General features: G+C 39.7%; 1 protein-coding gene across 1 annotated transcript; it reads right to left on the bottom strand.

Annotated features, from left to right (window-relative positions):
- Nucleotides 1-16,285: 16,285 nt before the first annotated feature.
- On the bottom strand, nt 16,286-22,040 carry LOC124252962 (protein rolling stone-like). Its single transcript, XM_046686665.1, has 4 exons — nt 21,583-22,040; nt 20,169-20,379; nt 17,448-17,558; nt 16,286-17,160 (listed from the first exon to the last, which is right to left on the bottom strand). Exons 1-4 carry the CDS (start codon nt 21,658-21,660, stop codon nt 16,754-16,756), a joined length of 807 nt encoding a protein of 268 aa, XP_046542621.1. The 5' UTR covers nt 21,661-22,040; the 3' UTR covers nt 16,286-16,753.
- Between the last annotated feature and the right edge of the window lie 435 nt (nt 22,041-22,475).

Below are 22,475 nucleotides of genomic sequence, written 5' to 3'. Positions count from 1 at the left end.
TAACTTTAATATAACAAGAGTTATTGAAAAACGAACCTGTGATGCGGCAACCTAAAGCCCACTTTTCGCATAAGAATATATTTTGCATGTTTTAAGCATAGCGCAGGTTTTGAACTATGCCACTGCGTTTAGCATCTTATAAACGTGAATGGATGATAAAGGAGACTTGATGCGCATTCAAAATACTAAAAATGTCAAAACGTCTAAATAATATGAACATTGTTAAGATTTATAGTCTGCAGCTATTACAGTTAACCTCTTAAAGTGAGAAATACCACTTTTCCCTACACAGATTAAAAGAAGATAAACATAAAACATATCATTCTTGATCCCATATCACTGAAGTATGACTCGAATACATTTACAGTGATGCGCCAGACCATCTCCCCCAGTGTGTAAGCTGTACACTTCAACGTTTTGATTAGTGTGACACGGTGGCAATTGCTCCTAAGCAGGGTTTTTTACAACCGTTGTCTTGATGCAAGTAGAGGCTGTATGTGTCTCCCGTGGAGGTTACAGTTGTAGGCAGTTGTTTTTCACGAGGATTAGACGCGAGTAAATACACGTGTGTCGTAAGGTTCCGATACCAACACTGGTTAGTGGAAGCCTGGGAATGAAACTCTCGTTGTTCAAATGAAATGTTTCGTCTAAAAGATAATGCCGAGACAACAAGATTCTCGTTTCCTATTTGATCGTTCTTTCGACATCTATGTTCTGAAAACAGCATTACATCTCTAATTTGTTGCAGGAAGAGCAAAGGTATCTATACTAATACACCTAGAAGTGCAACACATTTCCGATATGAACATCATTTGTTTCATTGACAGGGTTGGGTTCGTGCCTTCAAAGCGGATATTCACAATTCCGAAGATATGAATGGTACACATTGCCTCATGAGTCGATTGATATGTAAGTCAGTGCAATATATATATTCACTACACTTTCGTTCATGTAACTAGATGAAGCTGAGAAAAAACCCACAAGAACCATATTAGAATGGTAATACATACTTACAAAATCCATGTAGCGAAATATAAAATACTAACTAAATGCAGTTTTGTGTCCATTGACCCTCCATAACGACATCACCTGTTATGTGTGAAAGGCTAAATACTATTTCATTGTGTCGGTTTCCTTTGCTATGTCTATGTAAACAGGGTAATGATTAATTGTTAGATTGACATAAATGTGAAACTAGCAAATGAGGGGGTGATTGAGGGAATTGCATTAAATGTGCTGGGACTGCTATTTATACCAAATATAATCCACCTTTAAAATTCAGTCCGATAGAATATTTTTTTTTCTCCCGCTTTATAATTATCACGGATTGGGGCAGCGATAAAAAAAACCAAATAGAGTGTTTAAATTGTTGACCTCAACAAATTTGAATGAGAGTAATGTTTGATTATGAATGCAACGCTCTGCTTCAAATGAAAATGAATTCCCTTATGGGGGGAAACATTTATCGATGATAATCACGAAAATATTCTTTAGGATGCTGCTCCGTATGTGGAAGCATCGTTACAGAAATTGCAAAGGGCCTTTGGCACCTCCAAGGGGTTAATACGTTTGGTGTGGAATTTGTGGATTGAAATATGTGGAATTATGAATAAATCCAAGGTTGCGTTTTGAAAGCTCATTATTTTGTATTTGATTTAGATCTTTGTGAGTATTTTAACTGTAGAATCAATAAACGCCAAGATGCAAGCACATGTTTCAGAACTCGTTTGAGATGTGGCAAACCGCAAATGTGAGTGTGTGTGGCTGTGTGAGAGAGTGAAATTATTTTTGTATACATATATACACTGGTCATATTGTAACTGTAGTAATTATTCACCAGATACAAAATAATCTAGGAGTATAATACTGATATTACCACAGAGAGACTGGTTACACCAACTGGGACAGTTAATCGCCGCTTGGACAAACATTCCAGTGATGAGAGAGATGTGGGAGAGTGAGAGGTCTGAAAGGTAGAGAGAGAGAGAGAGAGAGAGTTTCGACACTGGAAAGAGAGAGAGAGACTCTCTCTCACGCACATTCACACACACACACACACACATGCTCGTTCGCTAGCACGCCACACAAATACACACACATACATGCAGGCTCACAACCACACAAACATACATATATGTAATACAAGCAAGAACGTGTCAGATACGAGTCTATACGTAATCCCCATTCTATTTGAACTTTCTCCTCCTTTATCTTAGCTTGTTGGATTTGCAACCTTATGTAATGGATCATTCTTTTGACACCATGTAACCCGTAACCCGTGACATTTTCTCTTAGTTTTATAGATCATTATAGAGCGTCATTAAGCAGAATTACAAATTCGACATTCCACTATTATAGTATGAACATTATACCATATAAAGGTTTACATGTCTGTTTTACTGTTCACATAACATCAACACTTTCCTCTCACATACACACTCTCGCTGCTGGGGATATTGCTAACCATCATGGGGGCGTTGTTGCGCTCTGTATCCGCACAAAATTAATATCGTTCTCTCAGAAACCCCAAACAGGTGTACTAAAACGAAGAAAACATTTACACTAATTCGTCGTTCCTGTGCTCTGGGCGGTGTTGTCTGCACTGCCATATGCCAGATGGATGCATCTGGTGCATACTCCAGGTACTATGACGACGCGGAGCTCCATACAAGAAGGTTAGATTCGTTTTCTGTGATAACGGTGCCATTTGCTTGCTTGATGTTTGTCTACAGTTACAATGAGGATCAGCTGCGTTACATGAGAGTTGTGACCACGACAGGGTGGGTGATAGCCACCAATGACCTTCAACAGACTTACCTGGCCAGAATACGATTACTGACATGTTACCATGAGATATTGCAACGTATAATAGAAACCCTTCACCGACACCAGGACGGATCTGAAGCAGCTTAAGACATTCTGCGTGCTTAAGACAACTGGTTCATGGGGGTTCAAATTTCAGCCCTTGATCCGGCCGTCACGATTAAACCTATATGTCTTCATATATGCTATACATGCGTACAGCTGAAAATGTCATGAAGCACAATGATGCGCTCGCCTTTGGAACATAATGCACATTTGGACATGAACTGGTTACTGTGAAAATATGTCAGTATCCTGCACTGTGCATGCAACAATGCTGCCTATTTATTGGATCGTTGAGTTAGGATTTGCATGTTCGCATATCGTCTGAAAAAGCCTTAGCTGTGATGGACTGCTTTGATGTAGACGGATGTAATTATGTTTCGATACATGCGCCTAGAGGCTCCATACACACACGCCAACTCTGCGTGAGTTCCTGGATCCCACTGATGTAAAAGGCTTCCTCAAGGTGGTCTGAAGCGTCATCCACAGCAGGTATGAAGTCATCATCATTTGGACAATGACTGCCAGACTTTTACTTCATCTTCAAAGGTTGTTGTTTTAAAGTTTTGAATAAGGTGGCAAGTCTTCGCCTTGCTTACAAATTCTGATGTCCTGTGCGGAAGGAACGTTAATTGTTCACCCACAATCGTATCTGGCGTTGTATCAACATTTTCCTCTGCCTTGCTCTCTTGAACTTCGCTTTTCACCTCTACACGGTAACGGAAAAAATCTGGACCCATGTCTGAATGTATCTATCGGTCAAATGGCAGTTTTGTTACTTTTGTCATCCCGGACTAATTTGTCACACAGATGCCAGCAGAAACTAGCTTTGTTGTTGTGTTTTGGTTCAAAAAGAGTTGTAACCTAACCAAAGCAGCACTGTACGTAAGATGAACATATAAGAGTGTAAACATCATGCACGATAGACCCTTCATTCTGAAGGTCAGCACATCCCTCGTACAAAGGCGTCGCACAAGGAGAAGGAGTGTAAGAAAAGTTTTAAAATGTTAGAAATGTGTCTTAATTATCTCGCGATCAGTCCCCGCAGAATAGCAAACACTTGTATGCAGTGTCAGTTGAAAAAGGCGTTAAGTCAATCGATTCTAATGATATCTATCAATAAATTGCCTTGCTCAGATTCGATTATTTGCAGATTTCTGTAGTATTGCAGCAAGATTGCTAAGTGCAGCCTTAAACAAAAACAAATAAAAGTAGGTAAACCAATACACTTTATTACTCAAAGGAACCACCAACGGTGGTACATGAGTTACATTTTACACACAGTTATATAGAAATTACAGCAAGATGGCATACACAACATTAAGAAATCTTGACAGATTTTTCAGGACATGTATCTTATTAGTCCCAACAAGTTGCTTATATTTTGACATGTTAGGCCATTTATAATAATAATCACTGATAAAGAAGAACGTTTATTCGCCAATGCTTTACATCTAAATAAATAGTGGAATTCGTCGCCAGTTTGTTGAGAGTTACACAATGTACAAAATCTCTCTTCACGAGGAATGTTCGACCAACGACCCTGATCTATAGGCAATTTGTGATTACTTGTTCTAAAATATAGTAAAGGTTTATCCGTGAGTAATACATATATTTGAAAGCTTGGTCTATCTTTAATAATGAAATAATAGAAACCTTTCGGGGAATCCTGAGTGAAACTTCTCCAAGACTGCAAAAACTGGTCCTTTAAAGTTCGAACCACTTTTGCAGTTAACCATTCTTATGAAAAAAAAAATGTGGATATTCAAAACAATGCGGGATACCACAAGTTTTGAAAATATCTTTGATGTAATTTAACCAAGGATAAGAATAACCCTGTGTACGTTTACTTATCATGTAATTTAGCATAAATGAGGCAATTTTATTGGTAGGATTAGGACATGATAACTTGCACCAGTATGCTATAGCAGGTTTATCTATTTGTATGCGTAACGGTTCTCTCCCAAATTCACCGTAAACCATATAGTTGGGTGTTGACATCCTCATACCTGCCGCAAGCTTTAGGATTTCAAGTCTACACGTTCAATTACATAAGTGTTTTCCAAACCCCAGATTTCACAACCGTAAAGAAGGACCGGAAGAACAACTTTATCGAAAAAAGAGATAAGACAATTCAAAGGTAAATGTAAATTTTCGCTCGTTTTAATAAAGACATTGAGGCTTTATTACCCATATCTGCAGCATGTTTGATAGCGGTAATCATTCTTCCGTTTCTATGAAATGTTATTCAGAGGTACTTAAAGGCATCAACAATTTCCAGGTGGCAATGATTATACAGGAATTTGTTGTTATTTTTGCCCTCTCAACCCGATCCCAAATATAAGTATTTTAGTTTTATCTGAGTTAACTTCAAGTTTCCAGAAATCACAATAACGTGAAAACCAATCAAGTGCAGTCTGCAGATGGTAGTTACTTTCGGCTGAAAGAAAGTGTCATCAGTATATAGCAACACTAAAAGTTTAAGGTAGATGGTCAAGTGATCATTATCGTATTCTAGCTTCAAACCATCACACCGATTACAAGTTAGATATTCTTCAAGGTCATTAAGATACAATGAGAAAAGAAGAGGAGATAGGTTTTCTCCTTGACGGACCCCCGATAGACATGGAAGGCAGCTTGATTTCATCTTATTTATCATAACACATGATTTAATGTCATTATACATATTTCGGATAAGATTAAATATTTTACCTTTCACCCCCACAGCATAATAATTTTGTCCAAAGTCCAGCCCGCCACACCTTGTCAAAAGCCTTAGAGAAATCGATGAAAGCACAATATAACTTCTTGTGTCTATATTGTAATACGACTCTGTATAATAAAAACATTATCTGCTGTTTAAAATCCTTAGCGAAAGCCCGATTGATAATGGGAAATGATTTCAAAGTTTTCACAGAATTTCGTCAGTCGTTCATTGAGAATGGAAGAAAATACTTTGCCGAAACAGCTAAGTATCGAAATTGGACGGTATGAAATTGGATGATCGGCGTTTCCTTTTTTCCTATAAAATGGCTTAATAATACCTGTAAGCCATGCCTCGGGTAAAATACCAGTATTTAGTATCAAATTGAAATAGTCAGTACATACAGCTAATAATGTAGGTGATGATGTAATCAGGTATTCATTTCGTATCATATCTAAGCCAGGGGTTTTGTTTTTCTTGAGTTTGTTTAAAGCCGACAGTACCTCATAATCTGCAATAACTCCATTTAAAATCAAATCATCATATTCTGGGGTATCATCGATATCAGTTTCACCATTCACATTTCCACTTATCTCCGTTTGGTTTATTTTCTGAAAGTAATCATGACATTCTTCAAGAGATATTTGATCAGTACTGGGCATATGTTTAGGGTTCAACATTTTCCAATAATGTCTATGTGACGCTTTAATATTGTCTCGAAAACATTTTCTGAGAAAATGCACGTTCTGCTTTACATATTTATTTATTTATACACCGCTTATATTCCCTACTTTTAAGACGTAACATGCTTCTATTTCTGTCACTTTTGTTTCTTGAATATGCATTCTTTGCCCGAAAGAACTGATGTCGCTTTTGTTTACAGTCTTTACCAAACCACGATTTGTTGACACGCTTTGCCTTACGTTTGATAATTGCGTTTTCCTTATCAGGAGCATGCCCAAACGAAGTCCGTGCTGAATCAAGAAACACGTGCGTAATTTCATTGGCTAACGAGTTTATGACCTCAGCCAGATCACCTTGACCTGGCTGTGTTGACCTCATTTTACCAATGACTTTGTTTACACTATGCTGCTGCAGTTCTTTCTTAAATATTGGCACTTTGCTATTGTGAAACTTGCCTGGTTCTTGTATAGTAGCTTCGTTGTTAATGTTTACACACTGTACACTATCACAATCAACTTGATCTTGAAACTGATTAATACCAAAACTGAAGCTAAGAGGGCAATGTACATCAGAGAGTATGGGACAAAAATCATTCACACTAAAATGTGAAAATAATGGCAAAGATCTTGCAGAGGACAAAACGTAATCCACAATACTTGTATCTTTACAAGTTGTATTGCCTTCCAGTCTATCACAGCCAATTCGGCCATTACATATAAACAAATTATGACTTATGCATAAATCGATAAGTTTATGTCCATAATTGTTTGGGTTACCTCTGTCCTTTGTAGCTCTTTGCCTTGGTAAATTGAGATCAAATAATACAGATTCAGGATCTAGCTCTAGTCTTATCTCATCTATGTCCAGTTCTAAATCATTTATTATGTGCTTACTAAATGAACAATAATCCTGTAGTTGTTTGGTCCTTGCATTAAAATCCCCAGTGAGTATAACAAAGTCAGACTCTGACTCAAAATGACATAAACTATTTTCAATATCTTGGAACATGTCTTCTCTGTAATATCTAGAGCTTTCAGGTGGAATGCATACTACACCTATAAACACGTCCTGGTGTAAATGAAGCAGTTTACCTGATAGTCTCAGCCACAACACAGTATCAATATCAAAATCAACAATGGACACATTATCACTATATTCTTCATTGACAGCCGCACCTATCCCACCGGATTTTATAGCGAATGATTTTCTATTTTTCAGGTATACTTTATAACCACTTATAGCAATGTCATCTAAAGAGTCTTAGTTTCCTGTAGTCCTACTATATCATATTTGCCTATAAAATCAACAAACTCCGGGTAATCTAGCCTGTTTCTCACACCACACACATTCAAGCTGACACATTCCAGGTCATCAGGATTGTTCACAACTCCAGTTCTACATCTTGGTGCAGGATTGAAGAAATTAGCTGTTGTTTGATGAGGATCATGCTCAGTACCACCTTCTTCCCTCTAGGTCGCTTGTCTGGGGGTTGTTCTGGGGCAGGCCTGTATGGAGGAGGGGTGGGCACAGGATACAGGGTGTTGTCCACGTATAGCTTGTCCACGACGACATTAGCTTTCTTGTTTTTTTTCCTGACTTCCTTCATAAGTGGGAATAAGACATCTCTCCTATATTCACTCACTTCATCAGGGAACTGCTGCACCATTCGGTATGGTTTACCCTGGAGTTCCCTGCCTGCCCTTTTCACTCTATCCCTTTCCGCAGTTATGTTGAACTTAGCTATAATGGACCTAGGTCTGGTAGAGCCGCCGATAGCTTTCACTCGGGGTCCTATTCTATGGACTCTATGGAAGTTTATCTGATCAGCATCAACCGTAAGTTCATCCTTATTAAATGTTCTCAGTATCTGCTCAGTATCTTCGGGGACTTGTGGTGTGTCTTGTTCTTCGATTCCAGTGAATATAAGATTATCTCTCATTGATCTACAACGTAGTTCTATCATATATTCCTTGGTTCGAAGATGTTGTGCCTGTAGATCAGCAATCAACTTGGGTTGCTCTGAGACTTGCTTCTGAAGCACCTGTAAATCGCTCTCCAGCTTGAGTTTATCAACAGACCAGTCATCAAACTTAGAACTGACGATTTCTACACTTCCTTTCAGTATCTACTTTTGACTTTAGATCCTCTAGCTCCGCTACTTTGTTCCCTAGGCGAAAAACTTTACTTTGGATATCAGAGACAGATTTTTCGATACTGTCAAGCTTGGAGAGTTTACTCTCTATATTACTGAGTGAAGCAAGTATCGGTGACAAATAAGCAGATTGAGGACTTACAGAAAGTGGATGGAGATTCTGTCCAAGATTAGTTTGGGCAGGCGGTGATTGGAAGTAGAGGGCTGAGTGTGGTGTCATGAAGAGTGACAACATTGCCTCTCTCACTGCCGCACCTATGTTTACTTGTGACGTGTCACTCCCGGTGTTGTCCACGTTTCCATAGGTTTCGGGAGTATTAGCAGGCCTTATCTTCTTTGATTTGGGCTGGTTGGGGTTTTATTTGTGGAACTCATTTTGTTGTCTTGATTGGGACAGATAGGTTGATTTCTGGGTGAAAAGAAACAAGTAAGCTTCGGGGCTTTTCAAAACACAACCTACCCGTCCATCTTGCTGACGTCTTTTGAACATATCAGCTTAAGATTCTTTCATGTGAAGATCAGGTGTCATAATTTTATCTTTTGTGGATTTGCTTGCAATTAGGAACTGTTTAGGAACTCGATTTCCTTTTGGTAAATTGTGCGGGGACGTTTTAGACATTTTGAAATGATACCAGAAATTATGTTTTTCTGTTAGTCATAGAAGAAATAGGTTTCCACATGGCAGTTCGACCACTGGAAAGTTAGCATCTTGAAACAAGTATTCCAGTGTTAATCTGTCCTGGACCAAAGATTCCGATATTCCGATATACCAAGGTACGAGGTAACGGTGTCCTGGACCAAAGATTCCGATATTCCGATGAACAGGGTACGAGGTTACGGTGTCCTGGACCAAAGATTCCGATATTCCGAGGAACAAGGTACGAGGTTACGGTGTCCTGGACCAAAGATACCGATATTCCGATGAACAGGATACGAGGTAACTGTGTCCTGGACTAAAGATGCCGATATTCCAATGAACAAGGTACGAGGTAACGGTATCCTGGACCAAAGATACCGATATTCCGATGAACAAGTTACGAGGTAACGGTGTCCTCGACCAAAGATACCGATATTCCGATGAACTAGGTACGAGGTAACGGTATCCTGGACCAAAGATACCGATATTCCGATGAACAAGGTACGAGGTAACGGTGTCCTCGACCAAAGATACCGATATTCCGATGAACTAGGTACGAGGTAACGGTATCCTGGACCAAAGATGCCGATATTCCGATGAACAAGGTACGAGGTAACGGTATCCTGGACCAAAGATACCGATAATCTGATGAACAAAGTACGAGGTAACAGTGTCCTGGACCAAAGATACCGATATTCCGATGAATAAGGTACGAGGTAACAGTGTCCTTGACCAAAGATACCGATATTCCGATGAACAAGGTTCGAGGTAACAGTGTCCTGGACCAAAGATACCGATATTCCGATGAACAAGGTACGAGGTAAAGGTGTCCTGGTCCAAAGATACCGATATTCCGATGAACAAGGTACGATGTAACAGTGGCGAATGTATGTTGTAATGTTAGGTGCCACATGGTCAGATTTATGTGTCGCAAAGCCAGGTAAATAAGAAAAAGAAGATGTCTGTTTCTCGTGAAACAACGTGGAGTCCTGGAGATATATTATGCAGTGATGAGAAAATAATTAGGGTAACATACGCAATTCACCTAGAGCGTTTGTTCAGTATTTATGTATCTACTTTAATATGACAGAATATGTATGCATATAAAATGACCCAAGTCACGACACTTGACACGTCAGTTGAGTAAATTCGACACGGAAAACAATTTGCAAAGATCAATGTGTAATTAATTATCTTCATACAGCCAACCAGTAGATAACCACGACACAGAAATATTGTGAACCATAATCATATTGTAATATGTCTTCAAAGATAACCTTAAAATTATTCATTTAACATAATTTCGCTTCTTTTAAACGCACCTGCTTTTGGCTTTGACCCTGCACGAAGAATGCAATGGAATAAGTTCGTATTGGACATCTGATTAGGTTGCTGTGGCCGTCCACCTAACTCAATCAATGGCCATCTGACGTGGCCATCTGACGTCCCATCTGACGTTCAACGACCTCTGTCAGATGTTACTCTGTTATACTATTTATCTCATAAACGACACGAACTAACAATAGTTGTGACACCTATTTATTGAATATATCCTACTTTTGTAATCGTATATATTCATAAAGTGTTCCCCTTTTCTGCTGTGTCATTTGAATGCATACTAAAATGTTATTCCAAATGCTTTATCAATTAAATATATTCACAAACAGATTTCATGATGGTATCTGATGATATTACAATGCGTTACCTTGAGACAAAGATGAATAAATCGTGTAAATCCAGCCCCTTTTATTTGATACCTAGAAAACAAGATCTTTGTGTTCAGAGCAAGATCAAATGAAACATGCCGGCCACGCGTGGACGACTTAAGTCTCCATCTTGAAGGGACGATGTGGTCATTGTCATTTGATGACCTGAAACCTTCACCTTGGAATACTGATTGAAGTCTCACTACCGTGCCATCAGATGCACTTGTAAAGCATTTTTCACAAAACTTTCACACACAACATCTTTCCCAGTTTGTCTGTCAGCTTTCATGAGAGAGGTTAGTCGAAATGAGTGTCTTGCTCTTTACCTGAGAATTTATTACTTTCCAGATTTCGCTGTAATGTTATGAGCATATCTTGCATATTAAACTCATACAGAATTTGTGGAATGTTCCATACAGTTGATGATGCTATACAGCTGTGTGTGTGTACTGTTTTCACGATAAATCAAAGGTGTAACTGTTACTGATAATTAGTTGCCTCTTTCAGAGATTCATAAACTATATAAGTATGTTTTATATTTAAACAACAGCTGACAAGGCGTAAGTATAACACATATGTTAGAACATCAGGAAAAATCATCAAAAGAGGTATGCAGCAAAGAGTACGTGGGAAAATACGAATACATTTATATTGTAGGTAAACGTAAGAAATTTAATTTTCTACATACATATCTATGTATGCATGTTTTGCGAGGTTCGGGGTTTGCTCATTTTGGTATTTCACTGTTAAAACTTAACATTTAGATATACCCCAAATATTAAACTATCCTCGAGGGTACTTGTAACTGATAAAATATATACAATAAATATGTTGTAGAAACATCACGCTCCCTATAGTTCATGTTTCGTCTGACGTGTTTCACCGTTTGGGCACCATGATCAAACACCCGGTAGCGCCGCTGTTGTACAGTGATGCGTGAATACATGTTTCTGATATTGTCCACATCGCACAACAGACTGCTATTAGGGTATTGCATAGTGATGCGTGAATACATGATTCTGGAACTGTCCACATCGTATAATAGACTGACTGACTGACTGATTTTGGTTTTACCCCGCTTTTAGCAATATTCCAGCAACATCACGGCGGGGGACAACAGAAATGGGCTTCATACTCGTACAATAGAGTACATTTAGGGTATTGCATAGTGATGCGTGAATACATGCTTCTGATATTGTCCACATCGTACAATAAAGTGCTGTTAGACTATTGCATAGTGATGCGTGAATACATGCTTCTGATATTGTCCACATCGTACAATAGAGTGCTTTTAGACTATTGCATAGTGATGCGTGAATACATGCTTCTGATATTGTCCACATCGTACAATAGAGTGCTTTTAGACTATTGCATAGTGATGCGTGAATACATGCTTCTGATATTGTCCACATCATTACAATAGAGTGCTTTTAGACTATTGCATAGTGATGCGTGAATACTTGCTTCTGATATTGTCCACATCGTACAATAGAGTGCTTTTAGACTATTGCATAGTGATGCGTGAATACATGCTTCTGATATTGTCCACATCGTACAATAGAGTGCTTTTAGACTATTGCATAGTGATGCGTGAATACTTTGCTTCTGATATTGTCCACATCGTACAATAGAGTGCTTTTAGACTATTGCATAGTGATGCGTGAATACTTGCTTCTGATATTGTCCACATCGTACAATAGAGTGCTTGTTAGACTATTGCATAGTGATGCGTGAATACTTGCTTCTGATATTGTCCACATCGTACAATAGAGTGCTGTTAGACTATTGCATAGTGATGCTTGAATACATGCTTCTGGTATTGTCCACATCGTACAATAGAGTGCTTTTAGACTATTGCATAGTGATGCTTGAATACATGCTTCTGATATTGTCCACATCGTACAATAGAGTGCTGTTAGACTATTGCATAGTGATGCGTGAATACTTGCTTCTGATATTGTCCACATCGTACAATAGAGTGCTGTTAGACTATTGCATAGTGATGCTTGAATACATGCTTCTGATATTGTCCACATCGTACAATAGAGTGCTGTTAGACTATTGCATAGTGATGCGTGAATACATGCTTCTGATATTGTCCACATCGTACAATAGAGTGCTGTTAGACTATTGCATAGTGATGCGTGAATACATGCTTCTGATATTGTCCACATCGTACAATGGGAGTGCTGTTAGACTATTGCATAGTGATGCGTGAATACTTGCTTCTGATATTGTCCACATCGTACAATAGAGTGCTGTTAGACTATTGCATAGTGATGCGTGAATACTTGCTTCTGATATTGTCCACATCGTACAATAGAGTGCTTTTAGACTATTGCATAGTGATGCGTGAATACATGCTTCTGATATTGTCCACATCGTACAATAGAGTGCTGTTAGACTATTGCATAGTGATGCGTGAATACTTGCTTCTGATATTGTCCACATCGTACAATAAAGTGCTTTTAGACTATTGCATAGTGATGCGTGAATACTTGCTTCTGATATTGTCCACATCGTACAATAGAGTGCTTTTAGACTATTGCATAGTGATGCGTGAATACATGCTTCTGATATTGTCCACATCGTACAATAGAGTGCTGTTAGACTATTGCATAGTGATGCGTGAATACTTGCTTCTGATATTGTCCACATCGTACAATAGAGTGCTTTTTAGACTATTGCATAGTGATGCGTGAATACTTGCTTCTGATATTGTCCACATCGTACAATAGAGTGCTTTTAGACTATTGCATAGTGATGCGTGAATACATGCTTCTGATATTGTCCACATCGTACAATAGAGTGCTTTTAGACTATTGCATAGTGATGCGTGAATACTTGCTTCTGATATTGTCCACATCGTACAATAGAGTGCTTTTAGACTATTGCATAGTGATGCGTGAATACTTGCTTCTGATATTGTCCACATCGTACAATAGAGTGCTGTTAGACTATTGCATAGTGATGCGTGAATACTTGCTTCTGATATTGTCCACATCGTACAATAGAGTGCTGTTAGACTATTGCATAGTGATGCTTGAATACATGCTTCTGGTATTGTCCACATCGTACAATAGAGTGCTTTTAGACTATTGCATAGTGATGCTTGAATACATGCTTCTGATATTGTCCACATCGTACAATAGAGTGCTGTTAGACTATTGCATAGTGATGCGTGAATATTTGCTTCTGATATTGTCCACATCATCGTACAATAGAGTGCTGTTAGACTATTGCATAGTGATGCTTGAATACATGCTTCTGATATTGTCCACATCGTACAATAGAGTGCTGTTAGACTATTGCATAGTGATGCGTGAATACATGCTTCTGATATTGTCCACATCGTACAATAGAGTGCTGTTAGACTATTGCATAGTGATGCGTGAATACATGCTTCTGATATTGTCCACATCGTACAATAGAGTGCTGTTAGACTATTGCATAGTGATGCGTGAATACTTGCTTCTGATATTGTCCACATCGTATGCAATAGAGTGCTGTTAGACTATTGCATAGTGATGCGTGAATACTTGCTTCTGATATTGTCCACATCGTACAATAGAGTGCTTTTAGACTATTGCATAGTGATGCGTGAATACATGCTTCTGATATTGTCCACATCGTACAATAGAGTGCTGTTAGACTATTGCATAGTGATGCGTGAATACTTGCTTCTGATATTGTCCACATCGTACAATAGAGTGCTGTTAGACTATTGCATAGTGATGCTTGAATACATGCTTCTGATATTGTCCACATCGTACAATAGAGTGCTGTTAGACTATTGCATAGTGATGCGTGAATACTTGCTTCTGATATTGTCCACATCGTACAATAGAGTGCTTTTAGACTATTGCATAGTGATGCGTGAATACATGCTTCTGATATTGTCCACATCGTACAATAGAGTGCTGTTAGACTATTGCATAGTGATGCGTGAATACATGCTTCTGATATTGTCCACATCGTACAATAGAGAGCTGTTAGAAATGGGTTGTTGGGATTGTGGAAATGGTTTTCATACTTTTAAGTGAAAGTGGGATCATATACTTTTAAACGAATAGAGCCGAAAGTACTATGTACCATAAATATAGTATGGCAATAAGTGAACACCACTTTGACTTGAATGCAATGCTGTTATGCTGACACCTATATAAAAACCACGTCGACCTAAACTCTCACTATGACATATCCCAGAAACAAATGCAACGCCGAAATGTAAATACCTATATAAACAATGATTGAACCATCCATCTGACTGAAATATACTCTGGTATCTCTGTTCTGTAGACATCTTTCATCATACATGTAACACCGCATCGACTGAAACTTTCTAAATCACCTAAATATATTCTAGTTGTAGCTGTAGCTCTAACACTTGTGTGTGCGTTACCCCTGTTGTAGATCAGAGCTGATACGCGATGATATGTGCTTCTCTAACCTGCCTTTGGTCGTCTGAGATTTAAGAATGTGACAGGCCTACTTCGTGTAAATGATAATAATTTGCCATCTGGGATGAGTGTGCATACAAACTGAGTACTATCTTCATAAAACAACAGCCTTTAACAGTCGTTGACATGCTTTCATAAACACGCTGACATCTTATAACATATATGCCAGATGATCAGGTTACTGTTCACTGTGTGTACATATGTACGCTCGCATTACACCAGATTCGTATTGTACAGTTGATTATAACTGTTTCATACTATCACACGTTGTGCTAATGTTCGTGTTTCCATGCTTTCTGTGCGTATATTTGGAACATGGCTCGATTCATGCAAAGAGACAGCTGACGGCTGGACCGAGAATTGTTGTACAGTAATATATCCATACTTCCAAAGACACGATGCCAGGCAAGTATTATGCCAGATATGCCAGGTTATAATTCTGTCGAGGTCGAGGGCGATGAGGTTAACATTATAGCAAGACCAACCTTTTTGAACATACTTATGCTGATTCTAAACGTGATCTCATATCAAATTAATGGGAGTGTGAGGGACATTGGCTGACAAAATGTTGTATTCGGTTTGTGTCCCGTGCAATATGTGTACACTGATGTTAAACTGACATAAAGTTAAATACGGCAGTTGGTTGATTATTCACTGCTCAGTAACATGTAAGCTTTACCAAGGATCCTTGTGAATAATCGAACATGGACAAACCAAGGACAAAGTCACCACTGTCGATCCAAGTCACTCAATTCACGCGTGTGTTATGTGTTAGATGGTGGGCGGTACCTGATGTATGCTTCTGTTCGTGAATATATGACGTCGTGACAGAAGCATATCCATGTGTATATCAGCTACATGCCTTAGTGTCCTTGTCCTGATAGTGACGTAGTCACTACATGATAAGGTGTCATGAACATTGGTATGCTAAAACAGTGGCACACTATACATAAGCCTTAGACAGAACAGGATTTTCCTGCTTTCCAGTTTCCTCTATGTCTATGAAATACACGATGCCATTCCTCTATGTCCTCCTATTTTGATTATTATATTTACGATTAAAGAACAATATAAAAATATAACAAAAACTTAATTTATTCGCATTGTCAAAATGAAACACATCATAAACTATAACCTCCATGAAAACCACGTGACCTTGTATAAAACTGACCAACTGCAAGCACCGCATCTGGGCAGTGCTATTTTCATGGATGTGTACATATATATGTAGCTTACCATTGAATAATGGTCCTCGTTTAACGCACACAAAGGGTTCTCTTAATGAATGCCCCTTGGTATAGATAAGGTGATAGGCTTGATGTCAACGCCAGGGAAAACCGAGTCTCGACTGCCTACCGGAACAGACTCCTTTGGGTGATCATGGGGTCAACGTGATGTAACTGGCAATCAGTGATGACAATTATCTGTTCGCGAGACTACATGATGTTAAACAATCGTTCGAAATAATAGTGTGTTTGCTCCATTGTCTTTACCACTATCTCACATTATTCCAGTTTTGTCTGAGAGACAAAACATGTTATACGTTCACACGCGTGCACATTCACTGTCAGTTCGTTCGTTGGACAAGTCCAAGATGCTCATATCACCGTTGTCATGGAGGCATTGCGATCTCAGGTATATCCTCAGTTTGTGAAGAAAGAAAACAACTAAATACAAACAGGGTAGAGCCACAAATGTACTCAGAAACACAAGAGGTAGAGTCCGCTTCAGTTTGGACCAATCAAGAATCTTGTAGACATACGGTTCTCCCTTTTCATTGGTCCCACCAAGTATGTGATACACGACACTGAAAACTGTGTAGATGACGCCATAGATAATGGGGTAGATCACGTGATACACACGAACTGGCATGGCAGTGATGAAGAGATTGCACAAGACGTAGATGGAGTTCATACCGTGGAGGATGAATCTCAACACAGTAAGATTTTGATCTGAAAACGTAAATGTCCAGTTTGTCCAATAAAGGTATGAGACTTTGGAATGCAATGGGCATAGGATTCACGCAAAAAGACTACATTATGTTTCAACCATTAAATAGCATGTTAACGACTCTTCAAGTAATGCAACAACATTAAGGATAGCCCAATAAACAACACAAAAACAAAACAACAGCAAAACAAAACAAAACTAAAATATGAAATTGTAAAGGTTGAGGTGCTAAATGACAGCATTGGATAACGTTTGTGTATATATGTTGCGGGGCACTTGAAGAACGTACCTGTGAAAACAAAAATCCAATAGATGGCGCTGATGTGTAAACTCCCTTCAGTGACGACACTGTTGAGGAGCCAGGATACCTGCAGGTACCAGGGTAGATAGGATGTAAAACCTGAAAAAAGTAATTCAACATTAAGCCTTCTGTAACAATGATCAGAATCATTTACTGTTGAATGTTCCTTCAGTTGCAAGTTGGGTTGCGTTCCTTAGACACGCCAGAAATCCGTGATTGTGGGTTCGAAATCAAGCTCACCTAATTTTATATCAAGGTGAGTGAGTGAGTTGAGTTTTACGCCACACTCAACAATATTCCAGCTATATGGCGGCGGTCTGTAAATAATCGAGTCTGGACCAGACAATCCAGTGATCAACAGCATGAACATCGATCTGCGCAATTGGGAACCGATGACATGTGTCTACCAAGTCAGCGAGTCTGACCACCCGATCCCGTTAGTCGCCTCTTACGACAAGCATGGGTTACTGAAGATCAATATTCTAACCCGGACCTTCAAGGGTTTTATGTAAAGGTTGTCCTCACCATACCAGTGACCGTTTGACCAAAATGGTATATCTGAAACCTGCATTCTTTCAGACTTACCTTCCAAAACGCAGTGTTATATACGCAGTGTTATATAAGCAGTGTTAAAAGCGGCGTTAAACTAAGCTCACCCAGTACATCTGCTACCCCAACTGGATTTATGTTTTGAAGTAACAAGTTTAAACAGTGTGTCGTTAAATTTTACAGTGTGTCGACGATTAGAGGATGACGAGAGTAAACAAAGTCTGATCAGGACATTAACCTTGTTTTGGGTCACTTATGAGAAAGGATACTGGTCATAGATTGATATTTGTGGCTGACGTTCACGTGTATCATTTGTGCAACCACCAGTAACGACAAAAAGGAGCCGTGCTGACAGTTGTATGGTGTTGCTTAAGAGATTCCTTTCGCTGCAGTTTGAGATGACATTAGTATTATTTGTGCAACCACCAGTACCGACAAAAAGGAGCCCTGTTGACAACTGTATGGTATGAAATCCTGGCAGGGACATTGTTGCATTGTCGCATTGTCGCGTTGTCGCCCTCTCAAATACAAGCAAAATAAGGCAAAATTAACCAAAACGCGAAATTTCGCCCATTTGTCGCATTGTCGCGATGTCTCGTGTTGCGTTTTAAATAAAAAAAAATTTTTATTCCTCCAAAGGGCGACGCGCGACATAGCGATTTTTAAAGTTCAAAATATGTCGCGTTGTTGCATTGTCGCGTGTCGCGTTTTATTAGTTACGGCGGATTTAATAAACTATCACAAGCATGATTACTTTTCGATGTTTGGAGTGGAGCGGAGTGAGTGAGTGAGTGAGTGAGTGAGTGAGTGAGTGAGTGAGTGAGTGAGTGAGTGGAGCGGGGACCGGAGTGGAGTGGAGTGAAGTGGAGTGGAGTGGAGTGGAGTGGAGGGGAGCGGAGCGGAGCGGAGTGGAGTGGAGTGGAGTGGAGTGGAGTGGAGTGGAGTGGAGTGAGTGAGTGAGGGAGCGAGCGAGGGTTGATTTCTGGCACTCCAAGGGTACGCAACTCTGATTTCATCGGTTTTAATATCATAATGATAACAGTCCATTTGTATGGCGTTTTCCCAAGAAGAATATTACGTTCAAAGCCGACCTAAACTGTCTTTGAGGTGCTGGATGGTTAAGTGATACTACCATCTCATTCTACCTGGTATCCATCCACTGCTGGCTGAACAGAGGCAGATGTCGGACAAATTCATCAGCGTCGGACAGGACTGTACCAAGCAACTCTGTCAGGAGCTAAACTGTGGAACATAGTGACCCATTCGTGGATACACTTGATTGATGTTTCTGCTGATGTGGCCTGAATTTTAACAATATTTCAGTTTTTTCACAACCTGTCAGCTTGATATCGGTGAAATGTCCAAAGTGATGAGTGTGTATGGTGCTGGCATTAGAACCTATGATCATAGTTTTCTGGTGTGACTAAGAGACACAACTCTGCATAGCAAATTGCCCCGCCTTGAATGACAGGGCCACCGTGTGCCGTCATTACAATGAATAGTAGCGCTAATGATTTGTCTTGCTGCTAAAACACACTTGATTGGCCAAATACGTTTACAATATATACAATAATTTTCAAAGCATCAATGAAAGATTTGCATTAAGTTCCAGAAAAGCAGCCCCCATTATCATTACGCGTACTACTTCATTGTAAAAACCATTGGAGGTTACAAAAGACCACTGAAGTGTGAAATAGAGTATAACTTTTCCTGCGTATGCGTAGACTAATGGACTTTCTACGCATGCGCACCGGTAATCGAAAAGGGCGAATATGTCGCATTGTCGCGTGTCGCGTTTTAGTCAATTTTTAGGCTTCTTTTTACACATCATAATTTTTACGACATATTTTGACCTTGAAAATTGTCGCTATGTCGCGTGTCGCCGTTTGGAGGAATAGAGAAATATTATTCAAAACGCGACACGCGACATCGCGACGATGCGACAAATGGGCGAAATGTCGCGTTGTCGCGTGTCGCATTTTGGTTTATTTTGCCTCATTTTACTTGTTTTTGAGAGGGCGACAATGCGACAACGCGACAATGTCCCTTCTCGATTTCCATAGTATGGTGTTGCTTAAGAGATTCCTTTCGCTGCAGTTTGAGATGACATTAACGTGACTGCGGGGTCAATTTGCATTGTACATTTGACGTTGATTGTACCATCAACAATATCCTGTCTGTTGATCCTGACGAACACGACGATGACTGCGTCCAGGACAGCACTGATGGTCAGCAGGAGGTAGGTCCAGTTGGTGAGGTAGATGAACCACACAGCGCCACCTAGTGGTGACACCATGCTACTGACCAGCCAGGATGTATGAAACAGAGCCCAGAATATCCTCCAGGACAGGTAGAGACGGGGGTGGCCCCACTGAAATAACACACAATCATTGTAATCAATAAAACAGTGACCCGCGGCCTCCAATATTTCACAGATTTCGTGAAGGCTAGACCAAATTATAAGCATAGTCAAGTTGCTGTAACTTAGCACGGGGGCACAGCGAGTTTACTTGATCAGAATTGCTACCGAGATGGGGTGGGAAGGTCATTACCATTATATATTGCTCCGACAGATACAGCAGGAACAGTTCTTCATTGCAATATCTCTTACAATCACCAAAAGCAACGACGTCGACGGAGAGCTTTTCGACAATGGAAAGTTCGTTGTTCGCTATTCTTGACATATACTTGACAGTAAATAATATAATATGGACCCAGCAATCCAGTGATTGATATTATGACCCACGGTCCACGGCCTGGGGACACGCAGTTAACAGGTTACGAAAGAGTGACAACATTATCCATTAAGTCCCCTTGTACAGGTCTTAATTGGTACCTCTCCCGACCAACAGAGGTCACTGGGTACCTCTCCTGACCAACAGAGGACACTGGTACCTCTCCTGACCTCCAATCCCGGCGTCGTTCACAGGTCAAAGAGTACATTTAATAGGGTATCAGTAGCGAGAAGTCAGCTTCATAGTCATTGTTATCTACCAACAAGATTTCCGGCTATTAGCTATGTTCTGTCAATTGGGCATACTGGGTTTCTAGTCTATTACAGTTGCCCCATCGACGGCCCCAGCAGATAATGGCTACATTAACCACCAACGACAAGAATGTGACTGCTCTGTTCATTATCAGTTTCATTGAAAGTTCTTAATTTCGACGACCACTTTTCCAGTTAATAAAAGCTACAAAACCCTTTTCACGTTCATTAGAAACTGCGGCTATAATTATCATGTGCATCTGTGTGTTAACCACTATCAAAAGGTGTTCCCGAAAAGGTGAGAGTATCCTGCCCAACCGGTTCCAACTGTCATAAACAAATGCAAAGTCTGGTCAACTGTTCAACGGAAAAATCCCGGAAGGTATAGTTCAAGACAATAACGGGGAATTATTTCACACATCATTTTTGTCAGTTATGCTTCGACTTTGGAAATTACACGACATGTCAACCATATATGACATTTTAAGCGTTACAATACAAGCTATTTTAATCACAATTCCTAACTTGTTTCACTGCATATAACTGATAAACAAAAGGGTAATAAAACAATCTATTTCGAATACTTACCTGAGATGAAACGAACAGGTGAGGTTCACTGTGAGCTAATCCAAAATTACACATCCGGAATTCACCTTCGATGATCATTGTTAAATTTCTGTTATTCAAAGTTGAAACTACAGAAACAACGAATAGTTATTTGAATGAAACTTTTTGTGTAATCCCTGCTAGTGATTTCTTTACACAGACCTTAAAAGATTCCTCAAAGGCAGAGAAACATTCTTTCTACAGCGTGAATAGATATTTGAAAGGCCGAAAACCCCTCTTGGCACTGTAATCCACAATAAAGCAAATATTACACATCCGTACACACATTTCTACTACGAGGTCGTGAATTCATTCAGCAGGAGTGGATGTTACATCGACGTAGCTTCCATCTAACTGACGGGGGTGCTTGCAGCCGGCGATATACCCCCGGGATCGCGTGCAGGCAGAGGGCGCTGCGCGGAAGCCAGGAGTGTGAAGGAGTCGTGCTTACGGCGGCGGCTACAAAAGCTGGAATGAGGTAACCAGAGGATGACGCTATGCGGTTAGGGGTATCAGAGTGAGCGTTGATGAGAATTGGGATCTATATGCCTTGTAGTTTAGTTTCTCTGTTCGTGGCAATGTATGAGCTGTTGTAATAGACTAACATGGTTGAACAGGTATGGCCAGCATCAGGAGAGATCAAAGACTGGTTGCTTCTAGTTGCGCATGCATTGCATTCATTTTCTCAGATGTTTTGCTGAATTGGTCTCTATTTTTTTCATTTCATATCACCGTTCTCAATGACGATGACAGGTAGGGTAAATTGTCCCCTAGCAAGTTTACAGTATCATCCTGCTACGGCGTTTACAGTAACATGTTTCACTCTATAACCATCCTTTCATAAATGTGAAAACACGTGAGAAATTTTAAAGTTA

Source organism: Haliotis rubra, unplaced genomic scaffold (assembly GCF_003918875.1).
Source record: "Haliotis rubra isolate DU_JTF1 unplaced genomic scaffold, ASM391887v1 Scf53, whole genome shotgun sequence".
Classification (NCBI taxonomy): Eukaryota; Metazoa; Mollusca; class Gastropoda; order Lepetellida; family Haliotidae; genus Haliotis; species Haliotis rubra.
The sequence above is the reverse complement of the archived record's forward strand: the minus strand, read 5'-3'. Positions and strand labels throughout refer to the sequence as shown.